This window comes from Sorex fumeus, unplaced genomic scaffold, assembly GCF_029834395.1.
Source record: "Sorex fumeus unplaced genomic scaffold, SorFum_2.1 ptg000086l, whole genome shotgun sequence".
Taxonomy (NCBI): Eukaryota; Metazoa; Chordata; class Mammalia; order Eulipotyphla; family Soricidae; genus Sorex; species Sorex fumeus.
Window position 1 is genome coordinate 10934535 of NW_026606143.1, and position 24848 is coordinate 10959382.

Here is a 24848-nt window from a genome sequence, read left to right on the forward strand (position 1 = left end):
CAATTATGGGTCTGCCATTTATTATCTATGCATCCATGGACTATTTGCTAAACCTATTTCAGATTATTTTCTACAGTGGCCTCACCATTCTAGAGTCATTTTCAGGATTAAGTGAAATAATTCATGCAATTAATATGGAGAACCTGGCACATGGTCTGGGCCCAAAAGCTTATTAAATCTCCACTCTTGACTTTGTTATTAGCTTAACTATTACTTCACATGTAAATAGTAAAACTAGTCACTTGTTCAAGGGTATTTGATGTCAAAAAACATTTGAATAAAGAAAATTGGTAGAAAGAAGTTTTCTTTATTAAAAATAATTAAAAAGTAAAACCAAGAAAGCAGTTAAAAATTAAAACCAAGAACTTTATATGTTTTGGGGCCTCTTCTGCCAGTGTTCAGGACTTGCACCTGATTCTATACTCAGGGATCACTCCTAGCAGGCTCAGGGGACCATATGTGGTGCCAGGGCAGAACTCAGGTGGGCTATGTGCAAGGCAAATGTACTATCCACTGTACTATCACTCAAACCCCCAAATTTTAAAAATAATTGTTAAATTTAATTAAAGAACTGTTATTTACAATGTTAGTTTTAGACATGTCATATTTCAACTCCAATCTCTCCACCAATGTTCCCATATTCCCTCTCCATCCCCAACCCACACCTGTCAACTTGAAAGGCACATTATAAAGTTCCCATGGTTGCAGCTTGGATCTCATGTTTTCAGTGTTATTGAGTCTGTGTTTTGGATATTGCTATACCACTTACCTACATCACCATATAACTGAAGCCCTGATGTCTGTTTACCCATTACTTCCCATTCTCTTCTTCCCACCTTGATTTCTCTCCTTCTCTGTCTTCTCCTTTCTGGTCTCAAGGGTGATCTAGGCAGTCCCCCTTTACTAAAGTACATTTCCTCTTCCATCGTTCTATATACCACAGATAAGTGGGATCATCCTGTGTTTGTCTTCCTTATGGCTTACTTCACTCAACATGGTATCTTCCAGTTCCAGCCAGGTTGCAGCAAATTGCATGATTTCATCATTCCTTGCAGCGGCATAGTATTCCATTGTATATCTATGCCATATCTTCATAATCCATCCATCTGTCATTGAACACCTGGGTTGATTCCATATCTTAGCTATTGTATTGAGTGTAGCAATGAATAATGGTGTACATGTGTCATTTTGAGCGAGTGTTTTTATGTCCTGGGAGGAGATTCCCAAAAGTGGAATTTCTGGTTCACATGGCAGTTCAATCCTAAGTCTACTGAGAACTCCCAATTATTTTCAAATTTAAGTCATTTCAAGACATAGTAAAGATCACCTTCCTTGAGTTAAAGATTAAATTAAGTTCTGACCCATGAAAAACCCAAAATATTGATATTTCCCTTGAGAATTACTATTTCATTTCATTTCCCCTTGCTGTACATCAGATGTTATCTCTGTCATTTAAAGAAGACTGTGCTTGGAGCTGACCATGCAGTGCCAGGGATCGCACCTAGCGCCCCCTGCATGCTAGGCATGTACCCAGCTAAAATATCTTCCTACTAGAAACTATCTTTCTACTAGAGCCTCAAAGATTAGATGACACCTTATAGTTTCCCCATTTCTTCTTCCTTCCTTCTCTCAAGGAGTAAGGAAATTGATTTAGTAACAACATTGAACTTGAAATCTGAACTCTGGCACTATTTGTATTGATTGAGTAAACTTAGCAAGTCATGTGGTCTAGTAGTCTTCAATCACTAGTCTACAGACCAGCACCAATCCACAGGTGTAAAAAGATTGAGGAACACTGATACAGTCGCTCAGAACTGCATTTTGGTATATATTTTATAAACCTCATTCCTGTCATTCCTGGGCAAGCATCACATGTAGCATTTGTTTCCTTCTAAGTCTTAGAAAACTGACATTCCTAAGTAGGATGCAATATTTGAAGAATCATCTAATGTGTCTTTGCAGTGCCTCCTTCTCTATCTTATCCATTTGCTGATTGGCAGTGATATTATTGATTCAGGAGAGGTCTGATAAAGTAGAATTGCAGAGAGAAAGAAAAGATGTGATATATGGCTTATGAGTTTCAAAGTAGACTTTTTGAAACTCGTTACAGATATGATTGTTTGAGAGGAAAAGACAATTCAATTTCAAACATCATAGGATTACAAACACAAACAAATATTAGACTTGAAAAAATACAGTGGATAGTTACAGCAAGCATTTTCTCCTGCTTTGTCATCTGGCCTCCGATACTGGGAAGGGGAAGAGAAACAAGAGAGAAGTAGCAGAAATGAAACATTGATGGACCTTTGACACTATCCTTTTGTCTGTCTCCCAGGCCATGTATTGAATGGTGGTGAGAATGAAAAATGTTTCAAGAGTTCTGAAACTCCAGAGTTTACAATCCCGGATTTTTCTTTTGGGATAGAGATCTAAGATGCAGCAGATGTTAATAGAACCGTTCTGGTGCTTACTATGAAGTGTGATAGAGTGGAGATGGCTTTGCCCATCTCTTTTCCCAGTGTTGCTTAGACAGCCACCAAGATGTCAAAAGATATCACAGGCCCTATGATCACAAGGAAACAAACTCAACACAGAATGTAAGATATTCATGGTCCAATTCAGATATAAAATCCCCAGTAGACACCAATATGGACATTTGATGATGATATCTTGATGATAATCATGCAATGACGATTTCCATAGCCTTAGATATTTTGACATTCAGACATTCTCCAGGATTTAATCATGACTGGTAAAAGGAAAGGGATACTCTAGTTGTCAAGTAAGCCCTGAATCACCTTGTCTAATTTGCAGACATTGGGTAGCTTCCATCCAGCAAAATTGCTATAAATAAGAACATGTTCTTAAAATGTTATAAAATGCACTGTTTGGGCTCAAAGTGAAGTTGAGTTCTGAGAATTTATGCCTATTTACATTTATATTGAACACAACCATTTGGGATTTTTCAAGTTCTCATAGAAGTGCTGTAGATGAAGATAAATCTTTCGACTTACACTTCCAGTGAGTATTGGAAAGAGCATTCAGAGACATACTACAACTGCTGGCGACAATGATTTCCATTTGTGATTGGCAAAGAAACAGATTTCCCCCATTTGACTGCTCCTTTCAGGGCCTCCTCTTCACACTCCTTCTTTAACACAGCACCAATCAGTCATTGGACTCACCTGTTTCTGTGGACAATCTTGTTCGTGTACTTCTTTTCTCAAAAATCATGCCTAAGGCCTTCCCTTGTAATAATGGCAAATACTGAAAATCAAGGACAAGAATACAATTAAAATGAAAAAATAAATAAAAATAAATAATTTTCTGTGATATTAAGGACTCTGTTTCAACATCTGTTCTTTAAATTCTCAGAATATGGAGAGTTACTGCTCCGAAATGGTATTTAAAAAGTACATTTATGCTGTGCTTTTTTTCACGTTCTATTCAAGTTGGAGAGAAACAAACTCCCACAGTTTACTGGATTGCAATCAAAAAGTATTGTTAGGTGCTCTAGGTTTGATCTGAACACATTTAAAATTTTTGAATTTCTAACTGTAACCATCTTCTTAAACCCATGAAAATCCCCATCAATGTCCAATGACCTTGAAGATGCTCGAATAGGATGAGTTTTCCTCAGCTAGAAACAAGCTACTCTGTCCAATATGTGGCACAGAGTCCCAATGGAGTTTCAGTTACACTTTCATACTGTGTCTTTGTGCAAGTGCAAAGTCTTTATTTCTGAAAGTTATTTGGAAACAATCTGGAGAGTTTGGATTATAGGGTGGGGCCCTTCCTTCTTCCTCTTCTATAGATGAACTTCCTGATAGGATGAGTTCTGGAACAAACAAGTTCCTGCAAGATAACTTTCCTGACACACTAAGTGTGAAGAACAAAGACCTGGGACCTGGGATCTTTGGAGGACGTTTTCTCTTTATTTCAGGTTTTCTACTGGAGCATCAACCAATAACACTTGCAGTCACTTCTACTTTTAATCTATTTTTAGAAATTTGGGAACAAGTGAATAAGATAATAAAATCAAGGCTGTGGAAAACTTTCTCAACCTGATATAATTCTTTAAAAAGAGGCATTGAAACAAGCTTAGAGTACAAAAATGCTTTCAGAATCAAGCAGTCTAAATGAAGCTTCTGCATTAAGCGTATCTTAAACATAATTTGCTCATAATGCAGAATAGTGCTTACAGCTAAACCATATCCCATCTCTTCTCCAATTTAATTACAATTTGATTGTTTCTTCGCTAATCTAAAACAATTTTAACACTGTCATATCACTGTAAACTTTTAAATGTGATTCTAATTATCACATATCTGATATGTATTCACAAATGAAAATTGTTGCGGATGAAAAGATATTATCTTTATTTTTAACTTGATAGAAAACACCTGGAGAAAAGAAAGGAAATATAAAAATAAAATCATTCCTGACAAATGATTCCTTACATTCTGACTCTGTTAATAATGAATTTCAGCATTCCACATGAAAGAAGTGCAAAGACTTGCCAATGAATAACTGATTTTTAGGCTTTTTATATGCATGTACTCAGTGATAATCAATTACCTCTACTGTGTGGTTTCATTACTTAGATACTGTTTTGGAATTTTAATGTAGTTGCCTTTCTCTCTTTCTTTGGAAAGACTGTCTTTTAAAAGATTTCTGGGTATAAATGAAACATAAGATGATAATACTATTTACCTCTCCTTTCTGTTTTATCCTGTGTTTCAGATCTGCTGATAACCATAGAATGTACTTAATTTCTTCTCCTGTGAAATCCTTTAGAGTAAGGAGGTCACGACCCTTTAGCTGTACTTTTTTCTGTAGTGGTTGTCCACATCTATGAAAAAAGAAAATTAATACATATACACTTAATAACAAACTCAATTGCTATGATGATGCATTGTTTAATTCTGGAAATGAAACAGTAAAACATATATAGCGCCAAAGTGCTAATGTATTGAAATCGATGTGACTGTGGTTTGCACTTCAGAAGCCTATATTTTGATCATTGAGAGAAATGAATTTCAGAAAAGAGGTGGAATTCTTATTTGCTGAAAATAATCAAATGAGTGGCTTTGTCATTCGCTAGTTGTGAAACATCAGATACATTCTTAACCTCTATACTAAGTTTCCTAGAAAATGAGTCTAATAATTTTACAGGGCTGTTGTAATGACGAAGCTATTTAACACATGGAAATTATACCATATATGACATATTATAAACAGTTGATAATTTTAGCTATTATTAAAACTATACATTTTGATGACAGAATTTATAATTTTATATACAAGAGAAACCCAGTTTTATTCTTTTTCTTCCACTGCCGTTTAAATCTGTTCTTATTCTTTTTTTTCTTTTTGGGTCACACCAGGCAATACTCAGGGGTTACTCCTTGCTCTGCATTCTGGAATTCCTCCTGGCGGTGCTCAGGGACCATATGGGATGCTGGGGATCTAACCAGGGTCGGCCTCATGCAAGGCAAATGCCCTACCCGTTGTGCTATTGTTCCAGCCCCTAAATCTGTTCTTATTCTTTAATGCCTTGGTCAATGAAATACAGTGGATACTGAAGATTTTTAGTAACTCTTAGAGAAAAAGTTTAAACTTATTAAAGAACTGTCATTTACAAAGTTATTGATAGCTGAGTCTTAAACGCATAATGTTCTAGCACCAATCCCACCACCAGTATCAATTACCCATTCACGAGTGTTCCCACGTTCCCACTTGGACCCTCAGCCTGCCAACTTGACAGGCACATTTTAAAATTTTGTTGTGTGTCTTGGATCTCATGTTTTCAACATTATCATTATCATTAATTTTAAAGTGCTCTGTCAACTTTATTCCTTCCAAGTCTCGATTACATAATGTGTAGTAATGATAGTTTTTTAAAAATTTTTATTAGTGAAACACCATGAGGTACAGTTGTAGACTTACAATTTTTTGTGCTTGGGTTTAAGTTATACAATGATCAAGTACCCATCCCTCCACCAGTGCCCATTTTCCACCACCAATGATCCCAGTATCCCTCCCTCCCCCATTCCCCCCATCCCTCCCTGCCTCTGTGGCAGAGCATTCCCTTTTTTTTCTCTCTCTCCTTTTGGGTGTTGTTGTTTGCAAAAGAGGCATTGAGTGGCAATCATGTTTGGTCTATAGCCTACTTTCAGCATGCATCTCCCATCCTGGGAGGATCCTCCCAACACCCTTTATTTGGTGCTGTCTTCTCTATCTGAGCTGCCTTTTCCCCTAGCGTGTGCGGCTGGCCTCCAAACATGGAGTAAACCTCCTGGTACTTATCTTGGATATTCTTGGGTGTTAGTCTCCTATTTTGTTACTTTATGTTCCCCAGATGAATGCAATCTTTCTATGTCTATCCCTCTCTTTCTGACTCATTTCGCTTAACATGATACTTTCCATGTAGTACCACTTGTATGTAAATTTCATGACTTCCTCTTTTCTAACAGCTACATAGTATTCCATTGTGTAAATGTGCCAAAGTTTCTTTAAACAGTTATCTGTTCTTGGACACTCAGGTTTTTTCCAGATTCTGGCTATTGTAAAGAGTGCTGCAATGAACAAACAAGTGCAGATGGTAATGACAATTTTTTTAAGTTTAAGAAATTTACTACAAATTAACACATTTCCCACTTCGAATTCATGCCTTACTCAAGCAAATTTCCTTGATAGTGCAGCAGGAACCACAAGGTGTTTCTACTTTTTCCATGCCTTCATTTCCTCCAAGACAAGCCAAGGGACAAGTCAAGCCAAGGGAAGGAAGGGAATTAAGACTAGGCAAAGTCATATTTTGTTTTACTATTGGAGCATACTTAGATATATTCTAATATAACACTAATAGATTCTAATCTGGCATTTGGTGTTGGGTACTATTAGATAAATTATGATCTAACATAGGAATATTCTAATCTAGTATTGGTGTTGGGTACTTCTATGGCCTCTTTGGAGAACTCACTCATCATTAGGAATTTCTTAAAGTACCCTTTAATGGCAGACAATTACATTTCTTTCTTTCTTTTTCTTTTTGGTTGGTAGGTCATGACTGGCTGTTCTCAGAGCTATGTCCTGACTCTGTGCACAGGGATCACTTCTAGTGGTGATCAACGGACCATATGTGGTGCTGGGGATCAAACCTTGGTTGGCCACATGCAAGGCAAGTGGTTTACCTGTTGTACTATCTCTTTGACCCCTGTGTAGACAATTATAGTTCTTACAAGTGAACATATATAGACCCTTTTTGCTTCAGGAGGTTTCTTCATGAACTGAAACAATACCATGTTAAGTATCTTGCTCATTCACTAATGGAAATGACAGACAAATCTATTCCAGTATTTATTTTTCCATTTTCTGTCATCAGAATAACTAACTAGTCAATCCCTCTAATTTTAAATTCGTCAGGAATAGGGACACCAATGTACTGTGTCCTCAAACTCTTCCATTGAAAAAATGGTACCACTTCCCCTAAGTTAGAAGTAAGGGAAAAATACTTCTTTATGTAGGGCATATCATACACAACAGTGACAATTTAAGAATGCTCTTTTAATCTCCAGTAAGCAGGTTGCAAAACTAATTTTATTTATCTTTTCAAAAAGTTCTGTTTTAGTTATTTAGCTTCTAATTTTGGAATGAGGCGACAGTCAGCATCTGTTGGTCCTGAGCAGAAAGAAAGAAACATAATGTTAAATGTTCCAATTTAACATTATGTTACATTGTAAATGCAATAATTATTATTTGGAGTAAGCAGTATATACATATACAAAAGTATTCTGCTACTAAAAAAGTTTCTGAAATAAACTTTTTTTCTTTTTGGGTCACAACTGGTGATGCAAAGGAGTTACTCCTGGATCTGCACTCAGGAATTACTCCTGGCAGTGCTCAGGGGACCATATGGGATGCTGGGAATCAAACCCTATCCGGGTTGGCCCCATGCAAGGCTAATGCCTTTCCTGCTGTGCTCTCACTCAAACCCCCTGGAATATACTTTTGTTTTCCTTCTTCTGAAATTCAGATAAGAAAAATTGTAGAAAGCTGTGTCTATGGAATCAGAGAGTTGGTACAGTAAGATGCTTACTGTGCATGTGGCTAACCCAGGTTCTATCCCTGGCACGCCATAGAGTCCCTTGGGCCTATTAAGAATGTTCCCTGATTGCAGAACGAGGGGTATGCCTGGATGTGGTTCAAAAACTAAATATTAAAAATGAGAAAGCTGTATCTACAATCTGGATAATACAATCAGCAATTTGGTAACTTTAGAGACACAGTATTTAGGCAGGAAATTTGTTTTAGCAGACGTATTTTAATTATATATTTGGTTTCATTAAAAAAATGATAATATTAAACAACACTTGGATTATTTAGATGCTGGTTTTAATGAGAAGTAAGTCCTTTGGATGACCTTAACATATTTTTCAGGGTTAACTTGATCCTTCCTCTTAAGATCTGTAAACAGTAGCCAGGGAAAGGAGTTAGGGCACATGTTTTGCATGCACCCAACCCAGGATTGCTCCCTGACAAAAGATGACCGCTGAGCACTACCAGAGGTGGCCTTGGTGGCCCCTAACAATGTAGGTCCTAAAAAACATTGTGTCCTAAAACCCTAGAACTGAACCACCAGCCAGATGGTCCGAGGAGGACAACTTGGAATCCCTCTCCCTAATAAACAAGTTTACCAGGTCTGATCTGGAATGGAAGCTTGATAATTTAATCTTTCCCATTTTACATAGAGGAAAACATTGAGAACATGTATTTTTTATTTGGGAATAAGATCCAAGCAACATAAAATCTGAGAAGACACACTCTCTTGACTCTGTGTCTTACAATGACACATTGAACTCAGTTTCATGGGTTAATAATTCCTCCAATATTATTACTATGAATTTTTAGTGAAGCAAGATAGTTTTTGTTGAATGAAACTTAGAAAGATGTGATGGAGGGAGAAGGAAAGGAATACACATTTGAGAAGAACCATGATATAAGGGCCAGAGAGATAGTACAGTGGGTAAGGGGTTGGCCTTGCATGTGGCCAATCTGGGTTTGGTTCCCTGAGCCCTCCAGGAGTGATCCCTGAGCTCAGAGCCAGGAACAAAGCCTGACAACACTGAGTGTGGCCCCCAAACCAAGGAAATAATAAAGAACATGAACTTGAGTAAGAGTAAGCAAGCAAAAGTAAGTAAGTAGAGTAAGCAAGCCAGTAAAGAGACAGAGACAAAAAAGTGAAATACATGTTCAATGGAGAACGTAGGCTTGAAGAGAAAGCCTCCTCCAAAAACAAGGCAAATATTTAGTTGGAGTAGACCACCCTGAAAACTCCCAAATAAAATACCACTCCCTAGGATTTCAGGGATTTGGGAAACATTGCTATACCATTGAACTTTCATAGCAATTGACGACAGGTGAAAAAACAACCCACAAACAAATTTTGGGTTCTTCTTTTTCATTTAGAGCTCAAGATCTGACTCCTAGTTATTTTGGAGTCCACAAAATTTGAATCTCCAAACTACTACATTTAAGAAATTTAATACCTTCTCCCACTCCCAGTCCCTAGAGTTTTGTTGGATTCATTCCCTTTGAAATATGAGACCACTGTTTTTATTTAAAATAGCATCATAGAACTTAGTATCTTAGAGAAAAATAATTGAAAATTAAGTAAAAGTTTTGAATGGAACTATATTTTTCTCCCTCCCCTCCTTCCAGGAAATAGAATAGGACAAACAATAGTGGAAAGGCAGGTTCAACACTTTAAACAACTTCAAAAAAGTACCTTTTACATGCAGCTTTTATTATCCAAACAAAGTATAGAGTAGGAAAGCTAAAGAGTCTCTGATGTTTTCTCAAATTTGTCCCTTACACATTTCATGAAGTTTCTAAATCAGTGGTCATGTTAGGATTAGGCTTTGGGTTACAGCAACAATTTTGCTTTAGGACTCACATGGTGAGATGCTGCTCTTGTTATTTCTCCACTGACAGATTTTAATTTAGAGGCAGAAAGACACAACATACTACTTGTGTCCTTTCTTTTTATACAGATCTCCCATTTAACACTTAAATAGTTGCAGAAACCTTATTTCAAAATCATAGTATCAGACCACAAGTAATCAGAATTTTTTTTCATGATTTCAACCTCCACCTGACTGCTGTTGATAATGCTGCCTTCACTTTTGTTGTCCTAAGATTGCAACTCCAATAAGCATTAGCAGATAGGCATTTTGGTTTTTGATATTTATATTTTGGAGGGTGAACCATACCAGGTAGTGGTGGGAGGATTAGCCTTGGTTCAGTGTTCAGTGATTGTTCCTGTGGTACTCTGGGGACCTCTTGTCTATATTGAACTCAGGCTTCCCACCTGCAAAACATGTGCTCCAGTTCTTTGAGTTATAACTCTAGTCCCAACAGAGGTTTTTTTTTTAAATACACACTTCTATCTATACTAGAGTAGGAACTGTAAATAATGATTAAATAAGAAACTGTACAAATCAATGGCAAAATCACAAAATTCCTTTCTCAGTTACAGATATTAAGATATATAAAAACAGTTAAACTGATGCATATTTAGTACATGCTTACTTATGACAGAAATATTAATGAAGATAGCATTTTATTTCTTTTTATAAACTATCAAGGGTAGATTTAGGCTCGTTTCATTTCTGGGGTCACCTACATTTCAACTTGGATTGTGTAACTTCCTTCTTTCACTTTATGGAATTTCCTCTTCTTTCTCCTCCCTCTTATTACTTAAATGGATGTTTTTTGCTTCTCAAAAAAGATTAGTGTTCATTTTACATAAATTATGATACAGAGCAATCACTTTCAATGTTAGAAATTATCTCGTAGAATTCCTTTAATGTGAAGGGTTTTGCTGGTATCACTTCCTCTGGAACATCTCCTTACTTTTTGTCATAGCCACTTTCCTCATCTATGTTGATAAGCTTGGGTTCATGAAATTCCTTTGGTTGCATATTTAGAGGCTCTCTAGCAGTAACAAGGTCAACAATCCTAGAGTCAGCTATTTCTTCTACAAATAAACTTACACAGGATTTAAACTTAACTGCCAGTATCTCTTATTTCTCTGACGCCCTTTCACATATGTCAGATTGTTTCCTCTTTCAATTACCCATCTCGATAAAATGCTGCATGGATTTACCATTGAGAGAAAATAAGTCAGCACAGCTATATTCATTGCTGTCAGTGCATGAACTAAATCACCAACACTTTTTGTTTTGTTTTTGGGGCCACATCTGGCAGTGCTCAGGCCTCAGTCTGGCTCTGTGCTCAGGAGTGACCCTTGGCAATGCTTAGAGAAAGATACGTGATGCCAGGGATTCAAACTGATTGACCACATGCAAGGCAAGTGCCTTATCTCCTGTTCTATCCCTCTGGCCCCTTTTAATTTACTAAATGGTATTTGGGCCATACCCACTGATGCTCAGGGATCACTCTTGTCAGTCCTTGGGGACCATATGAGGTGCTGGAAATCAAACCAGTGTCAGCTATGTGTAAATCAATTGCCTTAACCCCCTGTACTACCTCTCCAATCCCCCTACCACAAGACTTTGAAAGAAGTTACATAATTGATTACTGGTCATGGACGTGCAATCTTATTGACACTGTGATTTGTGGACAGAAGAGCTAACACTAGATTTTTACTTTATGTAATTACTCATAATTAATGTTCCATTACAAACAACTGAAATTTGATGAACCATGTACTTGGAATACTTATGATATTCAACTAAAGTGTGATTTAAAATATTATTGTATATAGGAACCATGCAAATGAAGTTTCAAATACTTTATCGTTGTAGGAAATAGACCATTTCCTTTATCTAAACACTCTACCTTATTGGGCTGGAGCAATAGCACAGCGGGTAGGGCTTTTGCCTTGCATGCGGCCAACCTGGGTTCGATTCCCAGCATCCCATATGGTCAACCTGGGTTCGATTCCCAGCATCCCATATGGTCCCCTGAGCACCGCCAGGGGTAATTCCTGAGTAAAGAGCCAGGAGTAACCCCTGTGCATTGCCAGGAGGACTCAAAAAGCAAAAATAAATAAATAAATAAATAAATAAATAAATAAAATAAACACTCTACCTTATGTTCTCAAGGGTAGCTCTTTCTCATTAGTTTGAGGGTTAAAAAGCCATAGTCTGTGAGATTTCCTCCCTGAATTGTATTAAGTAATTTCTGTATTGTCCTGATTTTTTGTAGCACAAATTTTAATACATATCTATGTATCTGTTGCTGGATTTTATTTTCCCTTTGGCTTATATGATCCATGTTATCAAATATCCTGCCTTATTCATTCATTTCAATCCTGTTCATGCATTAATATATATCCAGCATTAACTGCAATGCCTGGTATATAGTAGGCATTCCATAAATATTTAAGGAATTGGTTTGATAAAAGGCAATATGTACCTGGGGCAAAAGTAAATAATTTTTATAAGAATTTCAGCAGATTTCAGAGATAAATTCAGAATAAGAATTCATCATGATCACATTCAATGTCCTGACCAAGTTCTGATGCACCAAAAAGCTTCCTAAACAGAATTCATATTAAGGCAAGAGTAAATATGGGCTGTAGGTCAGACTGAACCCAAGGCCTAAGTGTCATGGAGGAAAACTGATTGTGGCCAATTGTGTTAGTAAAGCTGAAATCCCCTAAAACCTACCAATGCCAGTATAGTATTTGCACTATGGGCTAAAATGGTTGGACATTTTCATTTGAAAGAAGAGGATTGTAACCATTTGCTGCAGACACAGAAGTCTGAGTCAATTACAAAAACGTAAAAAACTGATGAGAGGACCTGGTAGGACCAGTTTTTGCCCATACCACCAAAAGGGCTGAATCTAATGTACAATAATAGAGAATTTGACTGATATTTGACTTCCTTATCTCAACAAATGCCTTTTGGACAGATTAAGTTCCCAGCGTTCTTGAGACAGAAAAGGTGGTAAGGTGGCTACAGCATATCTGATTATACTAGTATGTGAGTGCTTAGATGATTAACTGGGAATTGTTTTTAATTGTTTTTAATTGCACCTCAGCTAGTAAAGGGGGTCAAACTGTTTACATCATTGAAAAACCATCAAGCCAGTCACCACATTTCTTAATTCTATGCAATAGGTGGGGCAGGAAATGTTCGCTTGGGAAAAAGAGTTGTTTTTCATAGATATCAAGAGCTAACCAGGAAAATTTATCAGTCGAAGGAAAGCAAACACAATGGCTCCAGTTTGAATTCCTATCCTGTTTACTATCTCCTCGTAGACCTTAGGTTAGCTCCAAAATGGAGTTGCCACACCTCTTTTCCTAAGCTACTAAAAATTAGAGAAAAGTAGAAAAGTTCATTGTACATATCATTATACTGTGTTTAAATGTCTTCACCATAAGACCCTTTGTGTGTTTTTGGTGATAAACCTATGAAGTAGGTGGATTAAATTCCCTGGCATAAATTGCTTCTAACTTCTCACAGTGATTCCATGCTTCAATTAGAGGCAGTCTTCTCTGTTCATGAGCATCCAAATAGGGCCAGGATTGTTACTATTTTAGTATTCCCCTGAAATATTTGGTCTTCTTGTACTCAAATGTGTCTCCATGGTAAAACAGACCTAAATTACATTATCTTTCTCCAGCCAACACATTAAGGGAGGATAAAATACTGGAGAAAACAATGGGAACCACAGACAGATTTTTCATCACAGTTGTTACTGAAGTCTGGTTAAAGTAGAGCTTATGGGAGTGTGTGTCGGGGGAACAGTCTAGTTCCTTAAATTAATTTTATCCTTTGGAAAAAATTACATACATGTTTCAACCCTAAATAACTATGCTAAGAAGTTAAGCCAAGGTAATAGTAGGTTCTTGTGTCAGTTTTATATAAATATCTTTTACCTAGAAAATAGAAGAGTGGTCTCTATTGGCAGAATAAAGCCTTTCATTGTTAAAGTCTGTGTTTTCCAACTCTGGTTGGAAATTGTCAGGATCATTGGGGGAAGATTTGGATGTGTTCCCAAGTATAATTGTATTTTGTTGGAAAAGAAAGTGCTTTGAGTAAAATGTGGTCAGTCAAAAACTTTGCCAGAGTAGGAAAAAAATTAGTGTTAAATGATATTTTGATTTCCATGGAGAATTTGAGAGAAAGACCTTAGCTTCTTGAGGCAAAAGAGAGTTCCAATAAGCCTATGACGTAGATGTCTGTGTTTCTTTGACACTAAATTGATGCAGCAATTTCTTTGATACTAAATTGATGCAGCAATTAAGGCATAGTTTCATGATAAATCTTTTGTTGTTGTTTTGGGGCCACACCTGTTGATGCTCTGCTCTCAGGAATCATTCCTGGTGGTACTTGGGGGACCATATGGGATGCCAGAGATCAAACTTGGGTTGGTGGTATGCAAGGCAAGCACCTTACCCACTGTACTATCTCTCTGGCCCCAATTTTTTTACTAAGATATTTTGACTACATTGTGAGACTTGTTACTGTGTTTTGGCATATCGAATACATCACGGGTAGCTTGTCAGGCTTTGCCATGCAGGTGAGATATTCTCAGTAGCTTGCCGGGCTCTCCGAGAGGGGCAGAGGAATTGAACTCAGGTCCTCCATGTCGGCCGCGTGCAAGGCAAACACCCTACCTGCTGTGCTATCGCTCCAGCCCTAAAAAAATATTGGTCAAGGTTAGAACGGCCAACTTGATCAACTTCTTAAGAAGACCATTTTCCGTCTTTGGCCTCTGAGATTCCTCATCTAAAAAATTCAGAAAATGAACTAAAAATCAGCCATCCTTCAAATCTATGTCTACTATAATAAAATAAGGCCCTCCCGTTGATCATCGATTTGCTCGAGTGGGCCCAGTAACGTCTCCATTGGAGACTTTGTTGTTACTGTGTCTGGCATATCGAATACTCTCGGTAGCTTGCCAGGCTCTCTGAGAGGGGCGGAGGAATCGAACTCAGGTCGGCCATGTTGGCTGCGTGCAAGGCAGACGCCCTACCCGCTGTGCTATCGCTCCAGCCCTATGTCTACTATAGCACTTGTGAAATTTACAAACACAAAATTTCCTGCGGGCCATACTAGAGCCACTTGAACTCTTACAGCCTAACTTCAATTCCATCTATTTTATTTTCCATCTCAAGAAGGCATCTTGCAGTGCAGGCAAAGTTTGGTAACTTTATTTTTACAAAAACTTTGAACCTAACACTTTTATTTGAATAAAGCACACCTTACTTACATTTTCTTTACTTCATTACTAATACTAATAATGTAATAAAAATTGCTTTAAACTTTCCCCCTTGTTTCTGCATATTTAAATATGGCCAAACTATCTTTGATAACTAGATGACTAGGTGATTTCTAAGAAACTTGGATTGCCAGTATTCTAAAATAGTAAAATATCTCATCTGAAAACTAAAGAGTGAAATGAGGGTAAGCTTTGTGCAGACCTAGAATTAAAGGTTTTAAAAGCAAAAATTATTTGTAGCTCCCTCTACTTTTTTTTAAAATCTGGGTTAAATTACTAAATTTTTAAAAATAGTAAGCTAGAAATAAACCCTAATTCTAGTGTTGGTGAAGTAAATATCATGAGCCTATTTGCTTCATGATCTCATTGCATGATTTTTGGAGTAAAAATACATGTTTTAAAGAATCATTCATGTTAAATTATTACCAAAAGATCTGAGTAATCAAAGAGAATTCTTTTCTCTCCTCAGTGACAGAACATAAATGGCTGATAATTGCTTCATCTGTGTGTCCACCTGTGTATAGAGGGGTATGTGTGTGGAATGAAGGGAACATAATGAGTTATGTAAGCCCTTAGAGAGGTCTGGAATGAAATACCTGAAAATCAGTCACCTCTGGCTCCAATCCATAACCTCAACAGAATTGGGTGCCTTAGCTCAATACTCTCTGAAGAAATTTCTATTTGTGAGATGAAATTGAACTGCCCTTACAAATTGGTCTTCTCTGATGAAGAAAGGAATTTTTAGTGCTTTCTTTAAAAACTGTAAGTGGTTTCCCTAATAGACAAAAAATCATAGGACACCCTATTATCCAAACACAGCCAGGTTTACGCCTGTTTCTGAGATGAAACTCCCATTGATTGGGTGTTTTCAGCAGTTATAGTGTCTGATCCTATTGATTTTGTAAAAAAGAAAAAAAATTCTTGATCACTTGACATCCCGTTACTCATCGATTTGCTCGAATGGGTGCCAGTAATGTCTCCATTTATCCGGGTCTCATGTCCAATGCACTCAGTGTACAATGTACTCAGTGTCGCTTGCCCAATGTGCTCAGTGTAGCCCAATGGTGTCTGCTTGCTCCAGGAACACGAAGAGCCTCAAACCATTTGTTCAGGGTCTTGACAAAGAAGTCTAACCATCTTGTAGGTGGGCAACCACGCGATCTTTTGACGTCCCGTGGAATCCAGTCAGTAACGGCTCTAGTCCAGCAGTCGTCTCCAAATCGCATTATGTGTCCAGTCCATCTGATTTTTGATGCCTTGGCAAATGAGACAGTGTCCCTGATTCTCGATCATCGATGGAGGTTGGAATTCCAGATTCCTTCTCTCACTTGAGTGAAGCGTGATACTCCAAGCATAGCTCTTTCGATTCCTCGTTGGGAGACCCGAATAGTGTTCTCATCCTGTTTTCATAGGGCCCAGGTCTCTGAGGCATATGTTAATGAAGGAAGAGCGGTGGAGTCGAAGAGATGTGCCCAGAGCTGGAGGTTCTTCATCCTCTTAGCTATTTCTTTGTTGCTCTTGAAGGTGTTCCACGCTGCTCTCTTCCTCCTGTGCAACTCAGGTGCTAGGTCATTCATCATGTTGAGTTCTCGACCTAGATACACATAACTGCTGCATTCAAGATGTTCGTTCCATTGAGAGCGAATGGAATGTCAGGAACGAGTTCGTTTCTCATGAACATTGTCTTCATGAGATTCAGCTAGAGTTCGACCTTTCCACACTCACGGTTGAAGTCCACCAGAATTTGTGCCGCTTGGCTAATGTTTGGAGTTATTAGAATGATGTCATCAGCGAAGCGGAAGTGGTATAGTTGCCGACTGTTTATCTTCACTCCCATTCCTTCCCATTCCAGTTGTCGCATGAATATAATAATAATAGTAATTGACTAAAAATATTGATCCAGGGGTTAGGTGGATTGCTTTAGCTTCACATAAGCTGTTTTTCTTTGCCGAAGTGGGATGGGGGACCACACTCAGCTGTGCTCAAGGCTTACTACTGGCTCTATGCTCAGGGATCACTTCTGAGTGGAGCTGGGGGGGACCCATTTCAGCCTCATTGCAAGGTCTCTCTGACCCGTAAGCTGTTGTTTTTATCATGTTCACGTGATAGAGCTGCTCACTTCCAACTGTGCAATTCTTGATTTGTGGCATGATCAAGTCCTAGCACATATCCCCTATTATCCTCCAGGGGTAAAGTGAAGCTTTTTCATTATGTGGATCCTCTACCTCTCCCAAGAACAATAAGGGAAAATATCTGAAATCTCTGTGGAAGGCTCAAAATCAAAGTGAATGTACAGTATGGTCAGGGAACCGTTTTGTTCTTGAGGGGCTATCATTAGTAAACAACAGTTCTGAAACATCTGGCCGTCAGGTTTTGTAGCTAATTAGAAGAGCTGGGAAGGAAAATATGCATAACACAAGAACACTGTTTCAATAGCATACCATTGTTTTGGTGTTTCCAAGCAGACTGGGGGCTGGGGTAGGGGGCAAAGACCAGTCTTGGCAATACTTGGCCAAATGGTTCAATATTCAGTCCAGGAAACATAGCACTGTTGTTAAAGCACAGCAGTTCTGAGGGCCACCACAGCTATATCCCACAGTGCTTAGGAACTCATCAAATGCCAGGTTTTTAACTCGGGTGCCCACGTGTACATTTACCCTGCCCCCTAAGCTATGTCCTCAACCATTTTTTGTACTACTTCACAGTATTAAGATTCCAGCAACACAAAAGCCTGCATTATTTAGGTGTTCATATCTGTATTTTCAAATAGCTAGTGAGGATTTGGAGTGACAGACATATTCATGGTTTTGTCTCAGCTACCCTTCACTGTGAGCAATGGATGGCTAACCAGGATTTTAAGAATTTCGTGACACTGAATATAGACAGTAGAAGATTAGTGAGTACCAAAAAGCTCAAATAGTTACAAGACGGTTTTGCTTGAAATAGTTTAACTACAATAACTTAAGAAAAATCTATCACGGTTGTAAATTTTTTAAGCATCTAAGTTTAAATTCCAAGCTGTGGTTATTCATTCAGTTGATTATTTTCAGCTCATTGGTAATTCTTTGTTTAAAATGATGGACTACAATTTCATCACACTTTGCTATAACTCAGTGGGTTGGAATAATAAAATAATGAACACTCATCTGTCACTTTACAGTTTTCACACACATTATCTCACTGATTATCACTAGACTGTGACTTCATGTGTCTGGAATGAAATATTTATTGACCACTGTATCTCCAACACCTTGCATAGGGTGTGATACAAGGTAGGAGTTCAATAAAGATTTGTTAAGTAAATGATTGAACCTGAACCACTTTGCAGTATAGACAGAGCAGGTATTATTCTTTTTCACATTTAATAGGTGAAGAAAACTACAGAAAAACTTGGTTACTTGCTCAAGGTCATATAGTCAGCAAATGGTGGCTTGTCTTGGTATTAAACACATTCCTTCAAACTCGAAAACCTAAATTTTCCTCTAGAGTTTTAGGTTGTATGATCTAATTCTGGCACTGATTGGTAAATCTCATAAGGTTTGAGTTTCATTTACCTTCTCTATAAAGCAATAGAATCTACTATTATGTGCCTCTAAGGTCCCATCGATGTCTAATACTACGAACTTCCTTCACATTGTCATCTACAATGTCACTGTGGCTTCATGAACCTTATATTCACCAAAGAAGTCAAGGCTAATGGTGGTGTCCACATTGCTCAGAGCTCTCAGGTTATCCAAAGAGAAAAGACTCAGAACCCCTGCCACAGATCCATTTCTTAACAGTCTGACAAACTTCAGATTATAAATTTGTTCCTTTTGACAGCCAGTGAAGTCGTTTTGAGGTAACTTTTGTTTGTAAAGAGACTCTGGGAAAAGGCTACTTGATTGTTAGTATGTTGGAGCTACTCTGGAAACTCCCGCCAAAGATGATCACATTCAATGGTCTAACTTAAAGGCTAGAGCAAAAGTACAGCAGGTAGAGCAATTACCTTGCATGTGGCTAACCTGGTTTTGATCCCCAGCACCCCTTTTGGTGCCCCAAGCCTGCCAGGAGTGATCCCTGAGCGAGCCCTGACCATCGCAGATGTGGCCCCCAACACCTCCCTGCGAAATAATCTTGCTTGCACAGCTAAGCCATCTCCCCTTTATCTTTCCCCATGGGCACACTCTATGCCACTTTAAACTGTATGTTGGTAGATGGTTGCTTTGATGATGAGTTCACTGGAGACATGCTCCTTTGCACATGCTACCAAGATTTCAAGGATAGATTGCAATATTAGATTCCGCTTTTAAAAATCATTATCCTCAGCATACATAAAGCCTCTTTGCTGTAGCTTCGTATGCATTTCTCTAGTCGCTCTTTTTAAACAACTGATTAATCCCCACACTCTAGAATGATATATTGTTTCCCAGCAAAAGCAAATACAAACTGATTGCCTTGTGTAAATTAGTTCCTCTTATTTCCTTCATCCATTTGCTCATTTAGAAAGTGCCCAAATGGAAGATGTCAACAACATTTAGTCATTTATAACTGCTCCCGTTAGCTGCCTGCCCCACAACACCCCTGCCCTGCCCCCACCACCTCACCTAAAGCACAGGACAGAATCTGATTATAGGGGACTAAGAAATGAAAGCTCAGCTGGAATTAGAGACAGCAGTCTCAAATTAGGGTCAAAGCTAGCACTACATTCTGCAGAGAGAGGTCCTTGGAGGCTACACTCCTCTGCAGAATTGAATTTCATTTATCACCATGGTTCCGAAATCAGACTCAAATCTCTGGTCATCACTTACCGAAAGTTTCGAACCACGATATGGTGACCACTTCTAAGAGCTGTATTGTTCAACAGGGTCCTCAGATTAAACAGCATCTTCTTTTAATAATGAAAAGAATGATTCTATGCTCTTGAAAATGCCTCTCACCACGGTAGCCAGTGGGATCCACCTAAAACTAAGAATGTTTTTGATTGCAGTGAGAGAGCAAAGGTAATGTTTCCCTTTGACTACCTTATCAGATTCCCCTGGTCAGAGATACTGCAGGGCAGGGTACACGAGCATTTGAACTTTAAGCCAAGACCCACTGCTATGTATTTTTTGAAAAGAAATCCTGACAATATTGGTGTCCAAACTCCACGTTTTTCATAATATATTTATGCTGTCACATACTTATGCTGTCATATACAAAATCAAATGACAAGTAATCATTGAGCATATAATATATGCAAGGCACTGCAGTGCTGGCTGATGTGAAGGTACATAGAAATAACTCATTCAGAAAATGTGAATTGGCAGTGCAAAACACCAGATGTAGACGTGACAGCTCTGAACATTTCCAGAATTATCTCTTTTCTGCCTCTTTCCACAAATGTACATAGAAGTGCCTGGAAGCTTGTGTGTGCTCAAGGAACTGAAGTAGGGATAGAAGTATAAATTTTAAAAATGTCTGTTTGTGTGCTCTATCTTTACTCATAGTAGGTCCTTAGTAAGAATAGAGTTTCCTGCTAGTTCTACCATGAATCCCCAATCAGAATGTAAAAGGGTGAATCATATGGTCATTGGCAGCCTTTACAGATCCCTAAAAGACCATCCAGATCTTAGCTTTCTTACATTTAACCACTGTTATAAATCAGAGGTTTTTAGCCTGCTCTTCAAGCCCATGACCTCCCTGAATACATATCTTGGTTACTTGTCTCAAAGTTATTTTGCTTGCCTATTTCCACTCTGGAGACGCCTGTATTCTCTCTTGAACCCACTCTTCTCCCTCTTTCTCCCCTCACATCTTTCTAGATAAGTTTCAATAAAAACTATCTAAAAATGAATAAATCAAAAGGTTTTCAAAGTCAGTTTCGTATTGGACACTGTGCTAGTCTGGGCAGAGGAGGAAGATGCAGAGTTTACAGTCCAGTAAAAGTGATAACATGTTTATACAAATATATCTAATACTAGCTCTTGATGCAGAGGTTCTTAGAAAGGTCTACCTTGTCACAAGGAAGCGAAGTGCCCTGAACTGAGATGGTTTGTGGGAGGGAGAGGAAAGAAAGGAAGGAGCGGTAGTGATGCTGCCTCTTCTGGTTAATTTATGACTTTAGCAACTCAGGTAAACACTTAAATCAAAGCACAAAAAAGAAAATGCTCTTTGGAAGTCAGCTATGACTACTTCAGAGACAGGATGACAGTGATGCCTTAGTGATGCCTTAGTATCATCAGGGAAATAAATATTGATGCTACTTCCCCTTCTTGCAGGGATGTAGAATAGGGGGGAAAGACAAATGCCCAGTCTTCTGTTCTGGAAATATTTCAGGTGGGAGCAACTGCTGGCAAAGGCACAATAATGAGGTAGACATTTGTGAAGGCATTTTCATGGTGATGAGGTGAGGTGAGGTGATTGCACATCAATATCATAAACCTTAACATGGTTTTAAATATGTTACCTAAACTATAATAAAAATTGAGCACTGGAGCAATAATACAGAGGGTAGGGCATTTGACTTGCATGTGGCCAATCCAGGTTCAATCCCTGGCATCCTATATGGTCTTCTGAGCACAGCCAGGAGTAATTCCTGAGTGGAGATCCAGGAGTTACCTCTGAGCACCTCCAGGTGTGGCCCCTAAACAAAAATAATTAATGATTTAAAAGGGTACTGTGAAGGGGGTATGGTGCCACCAGCAGGTCAATCTGTACCTGTGAGGTGAGTGCATCAGCAGCCTGATGGCACCTTCAGACTTCTGGATACCCCAAAATTGCTGCTGTGCCTTTGGCCAGACCCCAAAAACTTGGGGTAAAGTTTACCAAGAAAGCAAACAGCCAAAAGTTAGGTATGTGGGAAACACACCCACAAACTAACTCTGGCTCCTCTATATAATTGGAGGCATGGCCTCTCTGGTTCCTGATTGAACTGCTTAACTGGGCCATGATCCCAGAGACTCAGAAACAAATCTTGAAACCCAGCGGCTATTGGCAGAAATGCGTCCGGTCCCTGCAGTAGGTTACTGGTGCTGGGCAATGCAGGTAGGAATAGGTTTCGTGCCTTGGCCTGTTCCCCCTGGCAGCCCGGTGGCCACCATCCTCCAGAGGCCACTGGAAGTCAGGTTTGGGCCCGCAGTGATGAGACAGTCAGGGCCTCACAGGATGGGGGTGAAGCCGGTACTGTCCTCCCACCCCAATGAGACCCCAAGTCATGGCCCACGAACTGCCTCTCTGGCTCCTGGTCAAGCTGCTTAACGGCCATGATCCAAGAGACTCAGGAGCAAATCTCGGAACCCAGCAGGTTTTGGCAGAAATACCTCCAGATTTAAGTGTTAAAATTTTGGAATTTCAAAATCGCGTGGCCACTACCGCAGCCACGCGATATCATATGTTATTCATAACCAGCAATAGAAAACAAACTGTCTACTGTTGCCTTTTAAGCAGATCTGAGTGTTGGGGTAAAATCTCAAATAATAATGGTGGGTCTGGTGTCAAAATATTGAATGTGGTCAAAGTAGAGAGAGAGTAATGTGGAAATCATCTGCCCCACAGGTAGGGGGAGGGTGTGGGATGGGGGTATACTGGGGTTGTTGAGGGTGGAGAATGGGCACTGGTGAAGGTACGGATGTTTCATTGTATGACAGAGACTTAGACCCGAAAGCTTTGTAACTGCTCTCACAGTGATTCAATAAAAAAAATTATAAAAAATGGAAAAAAAGTAAGGTGGAGTTCATGTACAATTCAATCAGCTAATCAGTAGCTGAATAAATAGCAGTACTCCTACATAAAAAAATAAATAAATAAAAATAAAAGTGTACTGTGACAAGGTGTAGAGTGAGAGTTCGGTTTGAAGAGAATATATGACTGCTTTGTTTGGAGAGACTGTTTAGATGTCTTTGAAGAGGCAAAATGAGTCAGGGATTTTTTAATTGAGGTACTGTGATTTATAATACTGTTAATTAGAGAGTCTCATGAATACAATGTTTCAAAACCAGACACACTACCAGAGTGCCTGCTTCCCTTCACCAATGTTCATGATTCCTTCCACCTCCCTCTCCCCTTTTATAAGCTCAGTTCTTTATATCAGCTCTCAGGTTCTGTGGCTTTTGGACATTTATTATTCCTTCCTATATTTCTTTACATTGCAAATAAGAGAGAGATAATTCTGTATCTGTTCCTCTCCTTTTGACTAACTTTTCTAGGCATGATACCCTCTCGTTCCATCCACATACTGGCAATTTTTTTAAATCTCATCTTCTCTCAAAGCTGAATTCCATTGTGTATATATACCTCAATTTCATTATCCAGTCATTTTGTTCTTGGACACATGGGTTGTTTCCAGATCTTGGCTATTGTGAAAGTGCTGCTACAAACATAGGGAGCACAAATGAAACATCTTTTCAAAATAGTGCTTTTGAACCCCTGTGGGAGATGCCAAGAAGTGGAATTGCTGGGTAGTATGGAAGCTCAGTTTTTAGTATTTCGAGGAGTAGCCCTGCTGTTTTCCAATGAGGTTGAACCCCTCGACATTCCCACCAGTTGGGCTTTCTTTTCTTCCACATCCAGTTTTTTTCTTTGTTTTGCTTTGCTTGTTTCCTTTTTAGGGGGTGGGGTATTGCTGGAACCCAGGGCCTCACATTTGTGAGGCTTGTGCTAAGGCATAGCTCTGGCCTGAGCCATTTTTGGAAGGCTTGAATATGTGAAATTTTTCTATGCAATACTACAAATTTTCAAGGAGACTGATAGAGAAATAACCAAAACTCATGCAAACACCTTGACCATATATCCTCAGTATACCCCAACCAACTTATATGACTAATGCTTAGGGGAGAAATCAAGAAATTTCAACAGTCTTAGGTAGAGAACATGGTCAGGACTCCTGAGATGCCAAAGCAACTCATAAATCCATTATAATTTTAAAGTTCCAACGGGGGACTAAAATCTTTTTTTAATTTAATTTAATTTTTATAAAGTTGTTCACGATGATTTATTACATTCAATATTCCAATTCCAATCCCACCACAATTATTTCCAATTTTCCCAACAACTTCCCAAGTCTGCCCCAATAGCAGGCCCTAGATGATTTATTTTGTATTGATTTTTATGATTAATTCACTAAAAATGATCAAAAAAGATTTTCTTAGAAAGGAGTGTGTGAAGACAGTAGTATCTGACCCTAGAGGCTTTAAGCCTTTGTATAAGAAAAAATGAACATGTTGTTACAAATTAAGCCTTGTGTACTAATATTTTCTTAATTTAGATGGTTGCCTTCTACTTCTACTTTTACATCCAATGTGGTGTGCTACTCCTGGTATAACAGTAGTGTATAGTATGAGATGTCACACCAGGAATTCTAAAATTTTGATGAGGTGATACAACTAGAGTTAAATTTTTAACTAAATGATGACTCTGGGATCTGGAAGCATCTTTGCAACTTGTTGATCTCTTTCAAGATTTATTTGAGTCTCTGAATCATGGCTGGTTAATGAATTTATATGATGCTAGAGGCAGTTCATGGGCATGACTGCCAGGCTTCCGGAATAACATGGGGATGTGGGAGGTTGCCCATACCTGAATCCCCAACTCTGTGAGGCCATGGAGTTTTTGGTCACAAAACTAGTGTACCT

At 38.6% G+C, this 24848-nt stretch overlaps 1 protein-coding gene across 1 annotated transcript in view; it reads right to left on the reverse strand.

Annotated features, from left to right (window-relative positions):
- OTC (ornithine transcarbamylase) overlaps nucleotides 1-20242 on the reverse strand; it is a 75598-nt gene extending 55356 nt beyond the window's left edge. The window contains exons 1-3 of the mRNA XM_056131209.1: nucleotides 20049-20242; nucleotides 4714-4852; nucleotides 3186-3267 (exon numbers count right to left, since the gene is read on the reverse strand). Coding sequence (XP_055987184.1) covers nucleotides 3186-3267; nucleotides 4714-4852; nucleotides 20049-20125 — 298 coding nt within the window. The 5' untranslated portion in view covers nucleotides 20126-20242. The remainder of the gene's footprint in view (nucleotides 1-3185; nucleotides 3268-4713; nucleotides 4853-20048) is intronic.
- Nucleotides 20243-24848: the final 4606 nt, after the last annotated feature.